Source organism: Hyperolius riggenbachi, chromosome 2 (genome assembly GCF_040937935.1).
Source record: "Hyperolius riggenbachi isolate aHypRig1 chromosome 2, aHypRig1.pri, whole genome shotgun sequence".
NCBI classification, from domain to species: domain Eukaryota; kingdom Metazoa; phylum Chordata; class Amphibia; order Anura; family Hyperoliidae; genus Hyperolius; species Hyperolius riggenbachi.
This window is the reverse complement of record NC_090647.1, coordinates 484,101,423-484,125,818: the sequence shown is the minus strand read 5'-3', so window position 1 is coordinate 484,125,818 and position 24,396 is coordinate 484,101,423. Positions and strand designations below refer to the sequence as shown.

Here is a 24,396-nt window from a genome sequence, read left to right as displayed (position 1 = left end):
TACTCTGCACCCTGGGCTGGAGCCTCTCTGCCTCGGCCCGGCCCTGCTAGCAGTCACAGAGTACTTAAATGCTAGCAGCAGTGTGAAATCACTGCCCACTCAATTGTACCTCACAGGGGCGTAACAAGAACCCAGGAGGCCCACCCATCCAAACGCTCACCGCATTAAACCCCTCACCCCTGCTTCCTCCCAGACACGGCACTCAATGATGGAGTAGTACAGAGAGCTGTGTAATAATTACCTGTTCTAGCGCTGTGGGTCTCCTCTATGCTTTGCAACCGCACACTCTTTGCTGCCGTCCTCTGGCTCCCATTCACGTGACTCGCATCAGTCATGTGATTGGGAGGCAGCAAATGGCTGCAGCGAGTGTGTGGTTGTGAAGCACGGAGGACACCCACAGTACTGGAATCTGGTAAACATCTCACCACTCTCTGTGCTGCTCCGCATGCCGATGGGGAGAGGGTGGAGGTGCGAGCCCTCAAAGACTACCCATGGTAGCACACTCCTGACTGTGCAGTGCCTAGTCAGGCCTAGTTGTGCCCGCTGCTGCTCTGGTATGCTAAGCAATCTTGCACCTTGTCTAATATTGGTGAAGGAATGCATCCAAACTACTCTGTTTTGTTATGCAGTGCCTAATGTCCTTACCTTTTCACACCAGGCCTGATTTTCTAGAGCACAGGCGTCAAACACAAGGTCAGCGGGCCAAATGCTGGCCTCCTTGCCATTTTATGCGGCCCTCGAGAGTTTCAAATCTGCATCATTGTAAGCAGCAAAAGAACAGCACGCTGCCTTCCCATCCAGGGGAGCACACTGGTGATAGTGTTTCTGTTTGAGCAATGTCAGTTTGGGCAGGGATGCAGCTATGACCCACAAGACCCCCCCCACACACACACATCCCACCCCATGGGGACCCCTCTGAGATCCAACTCCCATGTGTCTTGTAAAAGACATACGGGACACACCTTCCACTCAACACCATCGCCTGCACATAGCAAAATAGTGCAGTGGAACAGTGTAATATTTACCTGTTCCGGCGATGAATTGTGTCACATGCTCTATGCTGCAACTCCTTAACATACCCTGCAAATTTGGTGTTTCTAGCACGTAAGGGGGCATTGCTATTAACCGCTAAAGTTGGCGGCCGTTGAAACATTTCCCATACTCAGAACGAGAACTTTAAAATCGATTTTCTCAAAAACTATAATGTCTTTTGGGGAAAAAAAATGTTTCCTGTTGTACCCACTGTCCTCCTTCACATACCCTGGTGTTTCTAGAACGTAAGGGAGCTTTGCTTTTCACCGCTACAGTTGGTGGCCGTCCATCATTTAAGTCTATGGAGCCCGCCGCGAACAGTTGGTTAGCCAACATTTACGGTAAATTTGCTACATCACTATTGCCGAGAGGAAAACTTGGCTAGTTGTTGATCCTGGTCTGCAACATGAGGTCATTATCAGAAGTTCTGCAAATCACTATCTAAGGCTGACGTAACTTGTTCTGTATTTTTCAAGGGAGTCTTCTGATCTGAGCATCACTTTGAGCAATAAGGGTATATAGAATATGGGACCATCATGAGAGCTTTCAAAGCATTCATTATCAATACACAAAAATTAGATAACCTGTTACATATAAACTCCCTCCAGTCTAATGCTAGGTACACACAATGAGATTTTCTGGCAGATTTCCTGCCAGATCGATTATTTCCAACCTGTCCAATCTGATTTCCGATCGATTTTCCATTCTCTTCTATGGAAAATCAATCAGAAAATCAATCGGTAATTAGATCGGGCAGGTTGGAAATAATCGATCTGGAAGGAAATCTGGCAGTACTAGCATTACAAATACAAGAGATAACTGTAGGAACTTTACTTACAGTTGACATTAATCAGCACAGAGCGTTTCACGTTGGTGTCCCTCTGCAGTAGGCAGGTATAGCTTACTTGGTCGTCATCAGGTGTCACTTTGGGGAGACATATAGTGCTTGAGTTTACGCTATTCACAGCTGAAACGTTTACTTGCTGACTGCCACGGTACCACATCAAGGACTCAGCCGCTGTGTTGTTGATGACTTCACACTGCAGGGTTGTAGACCCATCTGCATCTACGCTTAATAGGTTATCATAAGAGGCTCCATTTAAAGCAAGGTTGATTGCTGTGGTTATAAACAAAATCTACTATTAAGAACAATACATTAAGATTACCTTAGCAACAGCAATACATCAAGAAGTTCTTTAAAAGTATCCAGTACCCCCTTATAACCCACCTAACAAATGTAAAACCATAATCACGTTTCCATGTCTTATCCCCTTATGTTTATGCCACACAAGAGATTTGCGGAGATGCTAAACAGCTGCTACAAACCTTATCCTATGTGGTTGCCAAAATCTGTGATACACTAGAGCAGCGACAGCTAGTTTCCTAGAGGGCTCTCAAACTAGTTGAAGCAACCAGCTCTGTTGTGTGATAAAGACAACTTGAATGTGGTATGAGCAGTGCTGGGACCCTTTTGAAATGGAGGAAACCTCAACACTGTTGAAAGGATTTTGCATGCAAACCATTTTGGAAGCAAATATCCTCCATTTGTGCAACTGAATACATCTTGCATTCAAGATGTTTCTTTCATTACCAGAGTTCCAGCTTGTTGTGAGTGTTTGAGCACAGAGGGTTAATGATCTCAAATTGACCACTCCCCTCAGCACTTCTTTTAAATCCTGGGCCATCAATAGGATAATCACAGCCTGATGTGTGACATGGACCTTATGCTGGGAATACACCATGAGGTTTTTTGGCAGATAGATGGCTCGATAGTAGTTAATTCCAGGTGAATTATCTGTACACAGTGATTCAGTGAGGGATAAAGTATATGTATATAATACAATAATACACACTGGCGTAACAATAGGGGCTGCAACCCCTACACTCGCGGGGGGGCCGGGCCCGCTCAGGGCCATTTTAGGGGGCTGGAGGGGTCGCAGCATAAGGGGAAAGCTGGCCGCACATCAGCGGGGAGGGGGGGACGGTTCCCCCCCCCCCCCTCACCTTGGGCTCTCCCCTCTGCGCTCCCCTCCAGCTTCAATTAAGTGTCTCTGAACAGCGGCGGGCAGCGGCAGATCCACATACCTTCCTTGCGTTCCAGCGCGGATGCTTCTCGTTCTAGTGTCTGATGCTACTTCCTGTATAAACAGGAAGCAGCGTCAGATGCTAGAGAGAGAACCATCCGCGCTGGAACGCAAGAAAGGTATGTGGATCTGCCGCTGCCCACCGCTGCCCAGAGACACTTATTGAAGCTGGAGGAGTGCGCAGATGGGAGAGCCTGAGGTGGGGGTGGGGGGACCGTCCCCCCTCCCCGCTGATGTGCGGCCAGCTTTCCCCTTATGCTGCGACCCCTCCAGCCCCCTAAAATGGCCCTGAGCGGGCCCCGAGGGGGGGGGTCACTCAGAAGTTCTGCAGGGGGGCCCGGTGGAAGCTAATTACGCCCCTGATAATACAATAACATTAACATTTGTAAAGTGGTATTCTCTTGAAGGACTCATAGATATGTCTCAGATCAATGCATAGTTACAGGGTGGATTGTTTTGCAGAGGAAATAGGTGTCCATAAATGCCAGACTAAACAGATGGCTTATCACTGCTTCCAGGGATGCAGATGCCCTGATTAGGTGTGGCAAGGAGATACAAAGTGTAGGGGAGCATGATAAAAGGCTCCATCTCCAAATGTTTTCAGATGGACTCTGGGAGTGACCAAATTATTAGATCCTTTTGATCTAACATTGTGGGAGATGTGATGCAGTTGCAACAAATCATTGAAGTATCCAGGGCCCAGATTTTGCAAGGATTTAAATGTCAATAAGCCAATCTTAAATATAGAATTAGGAAAGGGTTTTGATGAATGCTGATTTTACACATGAGGGCCCATATGCTATTATAGCTTTCTCCTAGGAGATAATTTTTCATCTTCTATTTAAAGTAACTTTTCCGCACTTTGCAATTGAAAAAGTATCAAAAAGTAGGTGGAAAAGTACTATCAAATTTATTTTAAGTATTGTCTTGCTTGCTGGGGGTTTAAAATACATTTTATTGACAAGTTTGGAAATATCTCCTAGGTGAAAACTCGGGAGAAAAAGTTAATTGCATATGGGCCGATGTAGGATAGTGGCATTGGGAAAGGGGCTAAAGTAGAGGTATAGCTACAAATTAGGAGCTGTAACATTTTGACATTTTTATTAATTCAATCAGTTTTTATTGAAACAAAATGTGTACAGATAAAGGTACCGGCAGAATTCAGCCAAATGTCAAAGATTAAATCTCACCGAGTCAAAACAAGTATATACATACCAACATATACCATCTTGCTGACAACGGTACTTTAAGCATAAGGTACACACCCACAGCCTTGGTCAAAGTGAACCAGCGAGGTAACCTACTAAAGCTTATAGCTTTATTATCTGGTCAGAGAGTATCTACAGTGGATAAGCTCCTACCCAGTACTGTTGTTTCTTCCTAAGGGGACTCTCTGATCGCTCCTTCTTTCTCTGTTTCTCTTCTCTTCACCTGCACTTTCCAAGACATGCGGGGGCATCTGTAAACTGCTGCAGGGAGTTGAGCGCCGCACAGGTTATGGCAGCTCCCCCCGACATAGCACTCAGACGGTCCTCTGTATCCTATGTAATGTGTGGTGTAAGTGTATGTATGTAATGACTACTCTGTGTATTTCTACTGTATGTTACTGTACCATCACCGACCCTGTATGTGCCAATAATAATTCCAGGTACAACCTCCATTGTACTTGGCGAAATAAATGATTCTGATTCTGACCTATAACACCTAACAACCCCACATCCCTTAGGACAGGCACAGGATTTCCTTCCCCTCCACAGATTCACACAACATATGCCATAGCATCCAGGAATTTTTATGGTTCAGCAACCAGATATGTGACTGTTGAAGAATGGATTCCAGGTTACCAATATTATTCATTTCCACAAACCAATCGGAGATGGTAGGTGGATCAGTGGATTTCCAAAATTGAGGGATTGTGAGCCTGGCAGCTACTTGAAAATGGTGTAGAAGAGATTTCTTGTATTTTTTAAAAGGCATCGGCAGTAGCAGCAATAGGAGTGATTCTGCCAAGCAAGATAGTTGACTACTCAGGCACTTAAAGAGGAACTGTCATGAAAATCTTAAAATTTAAAATACAAATAAGAAGTACATTTCTCCCAAAGTAAAATGAGCCATAAATTACTTTTCTCCTATGTTGCTATCACTTACAGTAGGCAGTAGAAATCTGACATTACCGACAGATTTTGGGCTAGTCCATCTCTTCATGGGGGATTCTCATCATGGCCCTTATTATTTATAAAGACATTCCCTAAAAATAATTAATACAAAGATGCTGGCCAGCCTCCCTGCTTGCTGTACAACATTTTGGCAGTTGGACGGAGCAACTGCCATTCACTAAGTGCTTTTAAAAATAAAGAAAACCCTGAGAAGCCCCCTATGAGAAGATGGGCTAGTCCAAAATCTGTCAGTAATGTCAGATTTCTACTACCTACTGTAAGTGACAGCAACAAAGGAGGAAAGTCATTTATGGATCATTTTACTCTGGGAGAAATGTACTTCTTATTTGTATGTGTTTTAAATTTTACGATTTTCACAACAGTTCCTCTTTAAATGCAAAGAGGTTTAGCAGGTTTATTTTACTTTTAAATTTTAACTATTAGTTTTTAATATGCTTATTACTCCTTTAAAGGCACAAATGCTACCCGATGGGTATGAACTCATATATGTATATATTCATGCTGTGCAATCTGATGACCTCACTGACCTAGAGTACATATTATGTGTATATATTCTTGTTATTATTAATGATGCCTATTTTAAACACGTTGATTGTATGAAAGTATACTGAGCGTCCATTGTTATTAATTTTCTTTTTAAAGCACCATATTGACCTGATGAAGCGGTTTGTGCCGCGAAACGCGTTGTCCTAAGTGCTTGTTACCAATAAATGTATTCATCTTCACTACTGAGTAGTGTCCATTCACAAGGTAGGCGATTTACATTATATCTTATATATTACATTCTATGCAGAATTGCTGATCAAACAACAAGGGCGCCTCCTACCGTTTTCATAATGAGGGCAATAGTAACCCCAAAACTCTTCAGCTTCTGACAAGAGACCCATATACGTTTCATTGACCCAACGTATTGAAAGCACCGCCAACAGAGAGGTGAGAAGTCTGGGAAGATCTGGTGGAGCACCTCAGAGGTCTTGTACACCCTAGATAGAAGTTTATAAGAATTTTTTTTTCTCTGTCAGAAAGAGAGGATTTGGTAGCAAATAAAGTGGGATGCGAAAGTTTGGGCAACCTTGTTAATCGACATGATTTTCCTGTATAAATGGTTGGTTGTTACAATAAAAAATGTCAGTTAAATATATCATATAGGAAACACACACAGTGATATTTGAGAAGTGAAGTGTGCAATCATTGTTTAAACAAAATTATGAAGGTGCATACATTTGGGCATCACAAAAAAGAAATGAAATCAATATTTAGTAGATCCACCTTTTGCAGAAATTACAGCCTCCAAACACTTTCTGTAGGTTCCAATGAGAGTCTGGATTCTGTTTGAAGGTATTTTGGACCATTCCTCTTTACAAAACATCTCTAGTTCATTCAGGTTTGATGCCTTCTGAGCATAGACAGCTCTCTTTAACTCACACCACAGATTTTCAATTATATTCAGGTCTGGGGACTGAGATGGCCATTCCAGAACATTGTACTTGTTCCTCTGCATGAAAGCCTTAGTGGATTTTGAGCAGTGTTTAGGGTTGTTGTCTTCGTGAAAGATCCAGCCCCGGTGCAGCTTCAGCTTTGTCACCGATTCCTGGACATTGGTCTTCAGAATCTGCTAATATTGAGTGAAAGCCATGCTTCCCTCAGCTTTGACAAGATTCCCAGTCCCTGCACTGGCCACACAGCCCCACAGCATGATGGGAACCACCCCAATTTTTTTACTGTAGGTAGCAGGTGTTTTTCTTGGAATGCTGTGTTCTTTTTCCTCCATGCATAACACCCCTTGTTATGCCCAAATAACTCAATTTTAGTTTAATCAGTCCACAGCACCTTATTCCAAGATTAAGCTGGCTTGTCCAAATGAGCTTTAGAATACCTTAAGCGGCTCTGTTTGTGCTGTGGGAGGAGAAAAGGCTTCCTCTGCATCACTCTCGCATACAGCATCTCCTTGTGTAAAGTGTGCTGAACGATGCACAGTGACTCCATCTGCAGCAAGATGATGTTGTAGGCCTTTGGTGCTGGTCTGTGGGTTGACTCTGAATGTTCTCACCATCCGTAGCTTCTGTTTATCCGAGATTTATCTTGGTCTGACACTTTGAGCCGTAACTTGAACTTAGCCTGTGGTCTTCCATTTCCTCAATATGTTCCTAACTGTGGAAACAGACAGCTGAAATCTTTTAGACAGCTTTCTGTATCCTTCCCCTAAACCATGATGGTGAACAATCTTTGTCTTCAGGTCATCTGAGAGTTGTTTTGAGACCCCCGTGTTGCTACTATTCAGAGAAAATTAAAAGAGGAGGGAAACTTACAATTTACCCCCTTAAATACTCTTTCTCATAATTGGATTCACCTGTGTATGTAGGTCAGGAGTCGCTGAGCTTACCAAGGCAATTTGAGTTCCAATAATTAGTTCTAGAGGTTTTGGAATCAATACAATGATAACAGTGCCCAAATTTATGCACCTGCCTAATTTTATTTAAACAATTATTGCACGCTTTCTGTAAAGCCAATAAACTTCATTTCACTTCTCAAATATTACTGTGTGTGTTATCTGCTATATGATATATTTAACTGACATTTTTTATCGTAACAACCAATGATTTATACAGGAAAATCATGACGATTAACAAGGTTGCCCAAACTTTCGCATCCCACTGTACATATGCTTTCCACCATATCCAGCTTTTGTAGGTGACAGGTATAAAGAACACGTGAATGCTTCCTGGGTTCATTAAAGCCATTATTGATGTTCGACATACAAATTTGAGTTACCAGAGTAAACACAAAAAAACGGCATAGCTAAACCAGGAGCCCAGACTATAAGTCCAATGCAGTAAACTAATTGTCAGTTGGGGAAAAGCCAGACAAGAGACGCACAAAGTGAGAGTATTAAAAAACAGAGAAGGAGAGAGAAAAAAGAGAAATGAGAAGAACAAAAACAAAAACATAACTATAGGCAGGAGGTGCCATTCGAATAGAACATCTACTGCTAGAATATCATAGTAGCAACCATACTGTGTGTGTGTGTGTGTGTGTAGGGTGGGGGGCAAGACATAAAAAAAAGGAAGGGTGAGGAGGAGGAGGGTACGCAGGAAGTTGGGGAAGATATTCAGGGGGATAGCAGCTCAGTGTTAGCCATAGACTAAAAATACAATTCGGAAGAATATCTTATATATCATGGATGAGGAACATCTATTTTCTAACAGGAAGTGACAACAACAGCCCACGGTCCCCCTCACAAGATGAAGAGCCACCAGTTGCCCCACAACCCCCGAGCAAAATCTCCATGAAACAAATAATTGCCCAATATTCTGACCTCATATTTACAGTGAAATCATCAATATTATCAAAACAGCAAAACAAGAAAATAAAAACGAGCAAGAAAATGAACATTGGCTTAACATTGTATACATATTGCAATTCTGTACATGCAGAAAGATGCAGCTTCCCTGAGGATCGGGGTAAACTTTAGTGGAAGAAAAAATATATATATTTCAAGAAAACATAATTGAAAAAATTCCAGGATTCACACAAAAACTGAAACCCAGAGAGACCGAGAATGTTCGTAGCACTCAGATATATAGCTTCATCTCCCCAAACAATCAGAACGTAAAAATAAGGAGAGCCTATCTGTAGTATATCTTACCTACTCCATAAATGACTAACCTTTTACTTGAAATAAGATGAACAGAAGCACAGTTGATAGCAGCAGATATCTCATTATTGCCACTATGACCTGGAAGATGTATAAAAATGTAAAATGTTATCATACTAACTTAGTATTTTACTTGTTTATAATGCAGTTAAAGAGAACTGTAACCAAAATAACATAAATAATAAAATGGCTTATTATTTTACTGTATTCACTTATAAAATATATAGTCAGTGTTTGCCCATTGTAAAACCTTTCCTGATTTACTTTCTGAAATGTGTCACAGGCGGCAACATTTTTAGTACTGACAAGTCATGTCTGCAGAATGTCCGTTACTGAGAGTTCTAAAATCAGTACTAAAACATAGCTGGTTTCCCAAAATGCTCTGGGAGAAGTGGTGGGGTGGAGGCCGGGAGGTGAAAATTCCACACAATAAAGGGTCTAGGATAAGCCTCAGTGGAAGGGCAGTGCTACATACCATTATACACCAATATACAGCAATATTTGCTATAGAAAGTGTTTCTGATGCTGAAACCAGGATATTTAACCACTTAACGACCGCCTAACGCCGATAGGCATTTGGTATTTTAAAACTATAATGGCCAAAGAAATAATGATTTTTTTCAATTTTTTAATTATTCCCGTTAAAATGCATTTAGAATAAAATAATTCTTAACATAATGTACCACCCAAAGAAAGCCTAATTGGTGGCGTAAAAAAACAAGGTATAGATCATTTCTTTGTGATAAGCAACGATAAAGTTATTGGGGAATGAAAGGGAGGAGTGCTGAAATGGGAAAACTCCTCTCATCCATAAGGTGAAAAATACCCGTGGACTGAAATGGTTAAACCAAGTTTCATTTCAATCCAAGGTTTTGCTGTATTTATCTCCTAAAATTGTCAAATCTCTTCCCAACTTGTCAGAATTATTACAATCTGACAGATCTAACAAGTTTTAGACTAGTCCATCTCCTCATGAGAGATTTTCAGGGTTTTATTTATTTTCAAAAGCACGTGAGCTTCATTCACAAGCTAGATGAATCTTAGCAGAGTTGGTTGATAACAAACCCCTTTGCCGAGAATTTAGCATGTGCGTGTATACAGTGGTCCCCGGTGGCTCGGCCAACGATCAATTTGGACGGTCTCCAGTAGTGACGTCACAACTGCACTGCTCTGCTGGTCTTCTGCCCCCACATAGCAACAGAACATGTTGCTAATTTGGAGGCTAGCAACATGTCTGTACAGCTGGGTGACATTTCTTGTACGTGTGTACAAGGCTTTACTTAATAGCAAGTGTTGTCCACAAATGCATAAGGATGCTGGTCAGCATCTTTGTATAGATCATTTTCAGGGAGTGCTTTTGTAAAGAACGGAAACAATATACTAAGAATCCCTGATGAGGAGATAGACTAACCCAAAAACAGTCCAAAACCAGATTTTTACTAGCTACTGGAAGTGACAGCGACACAGGAATTTATAGTTCATTTTACTCTGGGAGAAATGTATGTCTTATATGTATGTGTTTACAGGTGTTATTAAATTTAGCAATTTTTCATGATGGTAGTCCTTTAAGAGTAGCAAAAACCTGAAAGGCCACTGCTGTAAAATAAAACCGTAAACAAATCTATCTTTTGGCATTGCACAATGGTTAATGGATTTTGGACTAGTATAGATGGAATTCTCCTTATTATTATTGACTTATTAACTTCCCCAAGTACATTTACTTCCGCTCCCATGAAACTGATAGCTTCTCTAATTGGAACGCCAAATTGGATGTTTACTATTAAAACCACTTCAGGACCAAAGCAATTTTCACATATCAGCACTGCTGCCATTCATTCGCCAATAACTTTATTACTACTAATCACACATAAATGATCTAGCGGCAGGTCCCGCGGCCTCTCTGGCGGGGTCCGTGCTAGTGGCGAAGTTTCTGCGCTGGCATCTTCCGGCGGCGTCCCCAGCACCCCTGCGGAGGTGAATCCGAGCGTGTGTGTCCGCGCAGTGTGTCCAAATGGACGCGTGCGGGACCTGAGGGGCCTATTAGGCTAAGAAGGCGGGTCTGAAGCGATGTCAGCGGTGATGCCAGGTTATAACAACGTTTAGATTATGTTCTTAGCACAGTGTATGGTGACAATATTGTGTTTGGAATTAAAGTTGAAGAAAATCTGTAATGAAAAAAGTTCCCCAGAGGGATACTCACCTCGGGTAGGGGGAAGCTTCTGGATCCTACCGAGGCTTCCCCCTGTCCTCCTGTGTCCCATGGTGGCAGCGATAAAGCTCTCCGAACAGCGGGGATGTAAATATTTACCTTCCCAGCTCCAGCACAGGCGCAGTATCGGCTCTCCGCTCGGAGATAGGCGTAAATTTCCAATAGGCGGAAATCGCTGTCGGACCGCTCTACTGCACAGGCGCAAGTCTCCAGCACCTGCGCAATAGAGCGGACCCGACGGAGATCGGCTATTTTCGCCTATCTCTGTAGGAAGAGCCGCAACAGCGCCCCTGCTGGAGCCAGAAAAGGTAAATATTGCACAGCCTAACAAATTGTCGGCAACGAGACCGCCGTGGGACACAGGAGGATGGGGGAAGCCTCAATACGGTCCAGAGGCTTCCCCCTACTGAGGTGAGTACCCCCCAGGGGAACTTTTTTTCGTTACAGAATCTCTTTAAAAAGCCAAGTTCCTAAGGTAACAATGTATGTTTCTTCTTTCATATTCTGTCGCTTTGTTGTAATTTTACAAGTCTTCTATTTTGGTACAGAATATGCGAAAATGTAATTGTCTTTGATTCAGTTTGTGACTAAAAAGAATACACAAGACATGGGCCTCAACCCTAACATTCTCTAAACTCTATTTTACTACTTATCACAGTTAAAATGCTACCACATATGTCTCTTTTAGTTTTGCTAAAACTTTCCCAAGTTTGATTATAATTTTGAAAATGACTTTTTTTTGTGTTGGATTGAGTTTGTCCCTACCTATTTTTTATGTGACGTGTGTCCAAGCTTTAAGACCCACCAAAATATATCCTACAACTTGTCAACTTGTCACGGTTAAAATGATACCACATGCTTCATTTAGTAACAAACTGGCGGTGCACTCTCCACAAATACAAGGTCAGTATATATACGTCCAGGTGTCATTATGTGGGTTAACTGAAGAAATGTTTGATTCTCACAAATCAAAAAGAAAATTTTTGCTGGCAGTGCATATTTACCACTTGCTGGTTAATTGTAACGAACGGTGGAGCACAGAGAGGATCTGATTACCGGTGATCTGCAGTATCACTGGGAATACAGATGTATACCAGATTATAAGTGATCTGCAGTATCACCGATAATCCGATATACCTGCTAACCTCTGTACTTGAGTAGAGTGTAGTGTTTGGTGTAACAGTAACACTAAGAGGACTGAGCCTCAGTGCAGTGGGGAGTACTGCACGGCTTCCTTCCGAAGACCTGAACTCTCCAAGGCGGGAGGAGTCAGGCTGAGAGTAGGAAGGTAAGTCTGAGAGTGACACTCAGGAGAAAGTGTCACTAACAGGACGGGGAACCGCCTCCAATAGTGAGGTTGGTTCTCGAGGTCAGACAAGCCAGATCGTAACACACGGACAGATAAAGTACAGATTCAGAAGGTAGAGGCAGAGTCTAGGTACAGGCAGAGTTCGGCAACAGGGTATCAGAAATATCGAGGTACAAGATCAAGAGGCAGAAGCAGAGTCTAAGGACGAGCCGGTGTTCGGCAACAGAGTATCAGAATAGCAAGGTACAAGATCAGAATACAAGAGGATGGTCAGGCAGGCAGAAGGTCATAACAGATAATCACAATCAAACTAGTACTCCAAGCTATCAACAGAATCTAGCTAAGTGTAGGATTACAGCTCCAGCTGGTCCCGGCACACTTAAGGATCTGACTACGGGTCTGAGTGCTCCCACGTATGTGTTCGCAACGCCAGACAAAGAGCAAGTGAACAGCCAGCAGTATATATACACACACAAGGACCTCTCCAGGACCTCCCTAATTGCTGGACCAATGAGAGTAGTGGAAAATGTCAGCTGACCCGCCTGGTTAGCTGACTCCCTTCTGGCTGTTATTTAAGCTCTGCCTCTGTGCGCGCGCGCGCGTGTCACTCTGAATCTAGGTGGATTATCAGTCCCAGCCACACCAGTACTGTTTTGCAATGTATCCAGTGAACCGAGTGCGGGAGCCGCCTCCAATGCGGATTCCACTATTACTAATGCGGATTCTGCCGTTCCCAATGCGGATTCCGCCGTTCCCAATGCGGATTCCGCCGTTCCCAATGCGGATTCCCGCCGCTCTGCCTTTGCGGCGTTTTTTCCGCGTTGTGACGCCATGCTGGACGCGGAAACAGCCGCCTCACCTTGAGAGGCAGCGGCTTTTCCGCGTTTCATCACAGTACTCCCCCCCCCCCCCCCCCCCCCGAGGAGTGGACTCCGGACAACTCCTACCAGGTTTCTCGGGGTGTAAGGCATGAAACTCTTTCCTCAATTCATCCGCATGCATGCGAGTCTCCGGTACCCATTGTCTCTCCTCAATGCCCTCCTCAATTCAAGTTTAATGGCCAGGAGCTCTCTGTTGCCGATATCGTAGTTTCTCTCTGCCGGGGAGAACCTACGAGAGAAATAAGCACAAGGATGTAATCTTCCCTGTAACCCTGACCGCTGAGACAGCACAGCCCCCACCCCGACCTCTGAGGCGTCCACCTCGACAATAAAGGGGTAAGAGGTGTCGACATGCCTCAGGATGGGTGCTGAACAAAACAAGGTTTTCAGGGTAGAGAACGCTTGTAGGGCTTCTGGAGTCCAGTGGTTAGTATCTGCCCCTTTTTTTGTGAGACTAGTGAGGGGTGAGATAACAGTGGAGTACCCCTTTATGAACCTCCGATAATAGTTAGCAAAGCCTAAGAATCTCTGCAAAGACTTTAACCCCACGGGTTGTGGCCACTCTATCACAGCAGAGACCTTGGCAGGATCCATTGACAGACCCGAAGTGGAAATAATGTACCCCAAAAAAGAAACAGATGTCACCTCGAAAATACATTTTTCCAACTTTGCATAAAGCGAGTTCTGCCTCAGTTTGTCCAGTACAATTCGGACATGTGTTCTGTGCTCAGAGAGGTTGTTGGAAAAGATAAGTATATCATCCAGGTATACTAACACGAACCTGCCCAACACCTCTCTGAATACCTCATTAATCAATTCCTGGAAGACGGCCGGGGCGTTACACAACCCGAAGGGCATCACCAAGTACTCATAGTGCCCGTCGGGTGTGTTAAAGGCCGTCTTCCATTCATCGCCCTTTCTGATCCTCACCAGGTTGTATGCGCCCCGCAAGTCTAATTTTGAAAAGACTTTAGCGTTGGTAACTTGAGTGAAAAGGTCATCTATTAGGGGCAAGGGGTAACGATTTTTTATCGTGATTTTATTCAGGCCCCGGTAATCTATGCACGGTCGCAGACTCCCGTCTTTTTTCTTAACAAAGAAAAACCCTGCACCTGCGGGCGACCGGGATGGTCGAATGAACCCCTTAGCTAAATTCTCACGAATATACTCTTGCATAGCCAGTTTCTCTGGCCCGGACAAATTGTAAAGATGACCCCTCGGGGGCTTACAACCAGTTTGGAGATCAATGGGGCAATCAAATGGGCGATGCGGCGGTAACTTGTCAGCGGCCTTAGGACAGAACACATCGGCATACTCAGAATACTGTACTGGAACCCCTTCCAACTGAACCCTGGTCTGGCCCAATGTCACCTTCCCTAAACACTGCTGGCGACAATGATTGGACCAGCTGGTTACCTGACCCGTGGCCCAGTCTATTTGTGGTGAATGGACTTGTAACCACGGCATGCCTAGGATGATAGTGGAGGTTGACATATGTAATACGAAAAACTGTAGTTGTTCCCCATGCAGTACCCCTATCGTGACCCTCACCTCCGGGGTCTGTGACAGGGAACGATTCCGTTGCAGAGGGGAATCGTCTACTGCCGTGACCTGAATGGGGGGTCTCACTGGAGTGAGAGGAATACCCAACTCCTGAGCAAATTCAAAGTTCATAAAATTAGCCGCTGAGCCAGAATCAATAAAAGCCTCAGTGGCTACAGACTTATTATCCCATGTAATCGTACAAGGGAGAAGCAATTTTTTCTCTTTATGGGGTGAGAATTGTGTGCCTAGGGTGTCACCCGTCACTACTCCTAGGCAGACTCATTTCCCGGCTTGTTAGGGCAGTTTCGCACTCTATGCCCCGCTTCTGCACAGTACAGGCACAGTTGTTCAGTCATTCTCCGCCTTCGTTCCACCTGGGTTAGTTTTGATCGACCAATCTGCATTGGCTCGGGTGGAGGCAAGGCCGGAGAGGGTGAGACAGGCGGAGATGGTGTTACTAGGGGTGCAGCGGAAGGTGCCCGCGCAAGATGTCACCCTGACACGGTGACTGCCCCTAGTCTGTCTCTGAAGGCGTAGCCTACGGTCGACTCGAATGGCCGATGAGATGGCCTCATCGACTGTTTTGGGCTCGGGTAAACTTAACATTAGGTCGGAGACCTCCTCCGACAACCTAGACAGGAAGTAATCCATCAGGGCATAGGTGTCAAATCTGGCGGTAACTGACCACCTACGAAATTCGGCCGCGTACTCTTCGACTGGACCCTTGCCTTGCCGTAAAAGCTTGAGCTTCCACTCAGAGGTCGCAGCAAGGTCTGGGTCGTCGTAAATTACGGCCATGGCCTTAAAGAATTCCTCTACTGAGGTCAGAGCTGTGTCTCTAGGGGACAGGTTATATGCCCAGGTCTGAGAATCACCGGCCAGTAAAGTTTTGATGAACGTGACTTTCTGGGCCTCAGTACCAGAGGATCGGGGTCTTAATTCAAAATATGATAACACTCTACTCCTAAAATTGCGGAAGTCAGATCTGTGGCCATAGAACCGTTCTGGAACGGGCATGCGTATGTCTGCGCTAGGAGGGGATCGCACTTCATCCACTGACGTCTGGAGGGTTTGGACGGACCCTGTCAGAGCCTCAATCAATGCTTTGTGTTCACCCAGCACTCGATTGACATTATCCACTGAGGTGGCAAGTTCACCCAGAGGACCAGTGCGTGCGTCCATTTTGTCTTTGGTCTGGCGTTCTGTAACGAACGGTGGAGCACAGAGAGGATCTGATTACCGGTGATCTGCAGTATCACTGGGAATACAGATGTATACCAGATTATAAGTGATCTGCAGTATCACCGATAATCCGATATACCAGCTAACCTCTGTACTTGAGTAGAGTGTAGTGTTTGGTGTAACAGTAACACTAAGAGGACTAAGCCTCAGTGCAGTGGGGAGTACTGCACGGCTTCCTTCCGAAGACCTGAACTCTCCAAGGCGGGAGGAGTCAGGCTGAGAGTAGGAGAAAGTGTCACTAACAGGACGGGGAACCGCCTCCAATAGTGAGGTTGGTTCTCGAGGTCAGACAAGCCAGATCGTAACACACGGACAGATAAAGTACAGATTCAGAAGGCAGAGGCGGAGTCTAGGTACAGGCAGAGTTCGGCAACAGGGTATCAGAAATATCGAGGTACAAGATCAAGAGGCAGAAGCAGAGACTAAAAATCTTAAGTGAAACTGTCAGGCATAAAATAAAAAATCAATTCTTTATTTTTATCTGGTAAACAAGTAATACGGATGCTAACCAGGCAATTCAAAAGTTAAAATCTCGATTACTTTTCTTGTTTATAAATGATCATTTAGGAAGTTGCAGGGCATGCTGGGTTGTCTTTTTTTGCTTCTGTACATTAGTTAAGTCTGAGAGGAAATAAGAAGCAAAAAAAAGACAACCCAGCATGCCCTGCAACTTCCAAATAAGAGTCAGGTAAACTGGGGAATGATCATTTATAAACAAGTAATAGAGATTTTAACTTTTGGATTGCCTGGTTAGCATCCATATTACTTATTTACCAGATAAAAATAAAGAATTGATTTTTGATTTTATGCCCGACAATTACACTTTAAAGGACTTATGAGGTGAAAAATCGTAATTTTGATCTTTACCTGTTTACTATGTGAATCCATAGGTGTGTTACAATTGTTGCATTCCGCCTCAAAAGTATCTTTTATATTCCCCCCAGGCTACGACCCGACCCCACAGCACGGGTCGTCTCCTATGCCACATTCAAGATGGCCACCGCAAACATCCACAGCTGCGCAGTACGCATGGCGGAGAGTGCGGCTGCGCAGCTCTCCGCCCTCGCCCAGCCGCGTACTCGCTGTTAGCGTCCTCCTACTGTGACAGCGGGCGCGCTCACAGCGAGGGCGGAGAGCTGCGCAGCCGCAGTCTCCGCCATGCGTACTGCGCAGCCGCGGATCTTTGCGGTGGCCATCTTGAATGTGGCATAGGAGACGACCCGTGCTGTGGGGTCGGGTCGTAGCCTGGGGGGAATATAAAAGATACTTTTGAGGCGGAATGCAACGGAGGATGCATTGTAACACACCTATGGATTCACATAGTAAACAGGTAAAGATCAAAATTACGATTTTTCACCTCGTAAGTCCTTTAAGCATAATGCTGGGTGAACACACAATGCAATTTCCTGCCTGATCGACGGGAATCGAGCGATTATTTCTGACTTGTCCGATCGGCTCCCGATCAATAAAGTGATCAATTTTGTGCACTTTTAATTGGAAAATCGATCGTTTTATCGATAGGGTGCACTTTGGACATGTACACGATGCAACTTCCCGTCCGATCACGCGTCGATGGGGCAGGAAATTGCATCCTGTGTACCCAGCAGTAGGGCTGGTTCACATAGACAGTTTTGCGGTGGTACTGTAAATGACGGCTGTGGTGCTCAATGGTGCGGTAAATGATGGCTGTGGTACGATAGTTTACCGGTGTTTACCGTTGTTTGAGCAAATGCCGCATTTTGTTCACGATTTTTGCTGTCTGTCTGGCACTTAGCCAATTCTGGAAGCATCATGTTGCTGCAGGATCATTTACCACCATGCTTCCGTGTCCCCCTGCAGGGATGAAAAATGCAGGATGCCGGGAAGTGCTGACGAAAGCCAAAAAATGCTTTTCTGCAAGCTGATCAGGGACGCGCTTCTCTTCTGGCACAAGCACTCATGCACGATTGGCTCTGGCTTACTGTACAGGCACAGCAGTACTCAAGCAGGCACAGTACAGCCACGCTTGTGCTTGAAGAGGAGTGCGGCATCAGATTACCAACAAGTCCTCGTCTGTAATCTTTGAAGGGTCTGTGAGCAGTAATGGAGGACAGGAGGAAGCCGTGAGAAGCCTCATTAGGAGGCTTGGATACACTTAAAAAAAAAACTTTTACAAACAATATAACATTTTTTTTCAAAGAAAGCCTTAAAGGGAACCTAAACTGAGAAGGATTTGGATTTTTCCTTTTAAAATAATACCAGTTGCCTGACTCTCCTGCTGATCCTGTGTCTCTAATACTTTCAGCCACAGCCCCTGAACACGCATGCAGAGCAGGTGCTCTGACTGAAGTCAGACTGTATTAGCTGCATGCTTGTTTCAGGTGTGTGATTCAGCCACCACTGCATCCAAAGAGATCAGCATGACTGACATGCAAATGGTATTGTTTGAGGGCCCGTTTCCACTAGTGCGGCGTGCGTCTACGAGACGCGCGCCGTCACTGAGCGGGTGGGCGGGATCGCAGGTGAAACCCATGAGCCGTGCCATGCACGGCTATGGGAATCGCAGCCTCCGCCGTGAATTCTGTGCAGGGTTCCGGACGAATCACTACTGCAAGCGATTCGGCCGGCGGCGCCGTTATCCCCTATGGCAGAGTTTCCCCGCGATTTGCCTGCGGGGAAACTGCGGATTCGCGCTCGTTTCCGCGACAATGGAAACGGGCCCTAAAAGGAAACATCCATATCCCTCTCAGTTAAGGTTCCCTTTAAACAATGTTATTCATTACATTTAAAAATGTAATGAATGTAACGAATTGATCTACGATTAAGTTGGCAATAGTGTCTTTGAGCTGTAAGTCCTCTATTCCCATCATCCTCTATTCCCATCTATGTTGTCATCATCTTCCACCTTTCTGACAAAAAACCCAATCCAAACTATTAACAAAAATGGATCAAATTGCAAAAATAAAAATAAAACATGCAAAAGGTGTATGGTAACAAAAAGCTACTTTGATGACCCGTGTATAGGATGGAGTGTGATAACACGCTTCCATAACATATTAGATTCCTTCAGGATCTATACTATAGATCCCTCAACAGCATTTAGCAAATTCAGTAAAATAATTTACAAACCAACGACTAATTTAGAAAAACAAAAAACTAAAACCAGTTCTAATACAATATTCGTTACATTACTTTGGTAGGGTTTAAGATCCAATAAGCATGATGTTCTATATCAACTACCACTTCTTTACCACCAATAAAGTCAACTCACCAAATCAAGAAGAAAACTTTCACTAAGTAATGTATGACGTATTGTGAGCTCCAATGGAGAAAAAACCAGTGCCAATGATGCTAACAGTTGTGAAAAGTGTTCTTCCTCATGACCATTCAAAAATAATATCTCATCATCTGCGCTAAAAAGGAAAAAGTACACATATTACTAAAGAATTACCCCGGATCCGCAACATTAATTCTTACTTTTGATGATGATTCTAATGCACCTCTGATTAGCTTCTTCTTCAAAATGAACAGGTTTGTGTTCTTAGTGTTGTTCTTGTTCTCTTTAAACATCTAAATGGTTTCAGGGTCAATGCCTGAGAAGTTACAGGTCAAGGTCTACCTTGTTTTATGGACTCTTCAGTAAATATAAAACCACTCTCAGACGAACATTCTGCATTGTTGAGTAAGAGAGACTTATTTCTGGTGTGCTTAATGGCTTGGGCGAGGCTCTCGAGTGACGGTGAATTCAGATGTTTCTGGCTTCTGGAATTGTTTCTGTGCCATTCACCTCTGTAAAGTTGATCATAAGTGTGAAAATGCTGCTCTGTATTCTTAGAAGCAAAATGTGGTTACTATTTGAACCAACATACCACAAAGTGGAAACCACCAGAGATATAATGATACATTGGTCCTAATGTACGAAGGTTCTCTAAGACTGAGGCCAGGATTCATTAAAAATTGTATGCACACTTGAAGTGAAAGTAAACCAATAAAATGGACAATTCTCAATAGTCCTAAATAGGATTTTTCTGGAGTAAAATAGTCTTATTTTGTATTTTTTTTAAGTTGAATCTTATTACATTTTAGTACAAGGACATACATAACATAAACAACTCCCATTCTCCTCCACCCAGACCCCCCTGCCCACCCCCCAACCTCATGGTCCAGCACACCTCCAAGGCACTAGGAACGAGCGCCTAGCACAGCTCCTCTTATTCAATCAGAATCATCTACTGCATAGCCATAGATCTACCACTCAGGCACCTAAGCGGCACCTCAGCTCAGGGGTTATCTAGTAAATCCTATGAGTCAGTATATTCAATCCACCAGTACCATATCTTATCAAATTTTTCAGGATATTTTCGGATGAACTTATTTTGTATTTAAAGCTTAAAATCTAGGTATAAAGTTCTGACTGTCCAAGGTGCACAAGGGTAGTTTCTTTAATGTTATAACCGGTATATTGTTAGCTGTATGGCACATTTGATTCCTGCTAGGGAGGGTCAATGAGATGGGTATAATTCTGACTTGATGTGGGATTAAGTCATTTTTGCATTGAAAAAAAACTTGCATAATCCTGCATCAACTTGGAATTATTTGCATCTCATTGGCCATCTCTAATTCATTCCTAATATTCTGTGTCTTATATGGCACTGGATAAGACTGAGTTTGTAACAATAAAACATGCCCCTTCATAAGATAAGATAGGAAATTAGTTTCATATTTTCCTTGATGTGTGCATTCAAACTCATTTTGCAATACTGCCATAAAGTTGGTTTCACTTGTTTGGAATAAAAAATTAAGACATAAAAAATCTGCAGAACTAGCAAAGAGAATGAAAGTGCATTTATAAATACCCTCAGAACTACTACTTTCAAGAAACCAGTCCTGCTCTCATTATATGGAAACGTAGATCAATTGTTAGTTTGGCCTTTACCTCCTTGTAGTTATAAATGTTTTAGGACACACCTCTATATTGAGTATTTCCAGCACTTCCTGTCCAGAGAGGATGTGAGCAAATCTCTCAGTGCATGTAAATTCTGCATTTAAGTGTAGAGTGCCCTTGAACCACTTCACCCCAAGGGGTTTTCACCCTAATGGACCAGAGCAATTGTCAGCTGTTTGCACTCCTCCCTTTTATTCGCTAAAACTATTACTGCTTATCACAATAAAATGATCTTTACCTTGTTTTTTTCACCACCAATTAAGCTTTCTGTGGGTAGTAGTACATTTTGGTAAGAATTATTTTATTCTAAATGCATTTTAAACGGACAAAATAATAAAAAAGTGGAAAATATCATTATGTCTCAGTTTTTGGCCATTATAGTTTTAAAATAAAATGTACTTCTGTGGATAAAACGCACACATTTAGTTTGCCCATTTGTCCTGGTTATTAAATAGTTAAATTAAGTCCCTTTCACAATCTATGGCGACAATATATTATTTGGAAATATAGATGTAATTTTTCTGGGTTTTGTTTAGTCCGGTCCATAATTACAAGCCCTATGTAATAAAATAATAGTAATATACCTTCATAAAAAAAATATTAAAACAAGCTGAACCCCTAATGCAACTATTTATGTATTTTTTTCCTTTTTTTTATTTGTTTCTTTGTTTTACAAATGTTTGGAAGGGATTCAATTATATTAATTTTTAATTATATATTTATTGTGAGTGTAATTTAACTTTTTGCCACTAGATGGCACTAGAAACACTATCCTGCTTTCCAGGAAGTGTTCACTTTCACTTTTTTTAAATTAACTACATGATTTTACTACTTCCTGTAATTCTGAATGGACATGGCCCCTGATCGGGGTCACATCCATTCATTCCACGCATTGCGATTGGTTAGGGTAACCAATTCCCCAAACGTGGATCTCTGTGTCCTGTCGGGTATGAGCGGTCAGCACACTGACATGGCAGTGGGGGCGAGCGACGCATTAAAACACCCTGGAGCCATTAACAGGCTTTATCAGGACGTTTTAATGCGGCAGCTTGCTGCTTACTGGTTAAGGTATAAGCTGTTTTTTCTTAACTTAAACCTTAGTATTCAGTGTAAACTGTCATGTTTGCATTCTGTGATAAATACGTGGATTTTGGGTTGCAGTTTGGCCACTCGGCCTTTAAAAGGTTTGCCATAACTAATATATTGGTTTGGAAAGATGACTTTTCCCTGTCTGTATGCGATTGCGTAAATGTAATGAATGATACTTTGAAATGGGAAAAATGGATCTATACAAATTAGCAAACTCCCAACAAATTTGTTAAGCTCTGGGAAAATTGACTAGACTCTCCAGGAGTAGTTGACTTTGTCAAAGCTAGCCTGTTAATTGGGATAGCCAAAGACAATACCTTGTTTTAGCAATAATATTCACTAGTTCCAAATATGTTCTTTAACCAGCTGACTAAGGTTTGAGTTTTTGAAGTATACACTTTCCCGTACATTATCCCTTTGACTTACTTCAGTAGTGACTTAATTATATAAATTATGTTACTCTGTGCACTCATAACACATTATGATTTTATGTTTTGTTAGCTGATGTTGTTGTCACTTCTTGACATTTGTGAAATAGAAGGCTAAGAATATGTCTCTCAGTTCCTTAAAGAGGAGCTGTCAGCCATACTATGCTAGGATAAAAAATACACATATAAGTAGATAAATAGTAGCTCTACTTACATGGTAGATGTATTGCACTGTCCACGATTTGATTTCAGTGAATTTTATAAAATAAAACAAAGAAAATGCAGAAAATCCTTTTCCCTGGCAGGGGCCATCTTTAGTCCCTCCAGTGAAGCCATTGCTTGCGTCATTTCCTCCCTTACCCCCCATTCCTCCTTCCAGAAATAGCCAGCGCTACTGTAGTGGCACCTCCGCATCCACGAGAACCCCCCAGCCCTGCTACTATATCAATAGGGACTCCCCCTGCATTTACCCTCAACCCTGCAGCATCCATCTCGTCTCTCAGCATAACAGCGCTTAGCATGGGAGAATAAATGCAGCTCCATCACCTGGAACCATGTTGAGGAGAATTTGTATGCGCTGCATATATTCTTCCCCGCTAAGCTCCATAATGCTGCGGGGCGAGCGGGGATGTTACAGAGTGGAGGGTTAATGCAGGGGGAATCCCTTTGGAAATAGTAGCAGGGCCTGGGGTCCCCATGGATGTGGAGGTGCCTGCTGTCCCCGAATAAAGGGACGGAGATGCCTGTCGGGCTCGAGTACTGGAAGGGGGCGGACAGTGCAGACATGAGGCGGCCAATAAGAGAGGGATAGGCGTGAGTGACACAGGCTGCAGCCAGTCAGGCTGAACTAGCTGTGTCTGGGGAGAAAAGTAAAGGAGACCTCCCCCCGCCCCAACCTGCACTGCAACTTCTCTTTTATGGCTAATTGCTGCATACTTTAGAGCTGGGGACATGAGGATTAATCTATAAGAAAAAAAAGTAAGATTTGTTTTTAAGTTAGGCAATGCCTTTTGAGCATCAATTTTATCTGTATTGCAGATATAAATAGGGAATTGATTTTGGTTTTTATGCCTAACAGTTACTCTTAAATAACTAAATAGTTATCCTAAACACTGGTAGCCCAAAGGAATATTACCTTGGTGAAAATCAAAATGAATGTCCAGTCACATTTAGCTAGTATTATAAGCTACCATCTTGCATAATAATGTATTATCATGTTCAATCTGTAAGGGCACACTGCTTTTTATCAGAGTGCACAGCTTTCTATTTTTGTAGCTAGAACATAAAAGCTCTCTGCAATGAATCAAGGCTTACCTCTTTCACTCAGAGATGAGAGCACAGTCCCTGCAGTCCAGGCAGCTCAAGGCTGTGTTTCTCAGTAACACGCAACTCAGCAACTGATAAGTAAACCTTGTTAAAACAAGAATCCTTAAAACTCATAATGGTGTGACTAATCTTCTGGAGCAGAGGGGACGTTCTGACTAGTTCTCCTTTACCATGCTTTTCAAAATGAAAATGATTTGATTTCCTAGATTTGGACTTTAGCCTTTCTCCAATCTTCCTAGATCAGGGGTGCCCAAACTTTTTAGGTCAAGGGCCATATTGCCGTTCTTGAGTGCTAGGTAGTCGATCTACTGAAATTAAACACAATTTTTGCCATAAGGTACACATGACATTTTGTCAAATAAAACATTTCCACGAGCAACATATACCGTGTGAAGTTAGCAAGGCCTTTTCAGTAAGCAGGCATAGTTCTACTGGCACAGTGGCAGCTGCTAATCGGTGGTTTTTATTGCTGCTGTTATAGTGGCAGAGCACAGA

The 24,396-nt window shown here is 43.2% G+C and overlaps 1 protein-coding gene across 9 annotated transcripts in view; it reads right to left on the bottom strand.

Annotated features, from left to right (window-relative positions):
- Nucleotides 1-24,396, bottom strand: part of TMIGD1 (transmembrane and immunoglobulin domain containing 1) — an 89,568-nt gene that overhangs the window by 20,692 nt on the left and 44,480 nt on the right. For 3 of the 9 annotated variants that reach the window (XM_068270317.1, XM_068270318.1, XM_068270319.1), the window contains exons 2-5: nucleotides 19,614-19,902; nucleotides 19,385-19,521; nucleotides 8,960-9,029; nucleotides 1,871-2,149 (exon numbers count right to left, since the gene is read on the bottom strand). In XM_068270317.1, the coding sequence (XP_068126418.1) occupies nucleotides 1,871-2,149; nucleotides 8,960-9,029; nucleotides 19,385-19,521; nucleotides 19,614-19,683 (556 nt within the window). In that variant the 5' untranslated portion in view covers nucleotides 19,684-19,902. Of the gene's footprint in view, nucleotides 1-1,870; nucleotides 2,150-8,959; nucleotides 9,030-19,384; nucleotides 19,527-19,590; nucleotides 19,903-23,889; nucleotides 24,210-24,396 lie in introns of all 9 variants that reach the window. The other 6 variants (XM_068270313.1, XM_068270314.1, XM_068270315.1 and 3 more) reach the window with 5 other exon arrangements.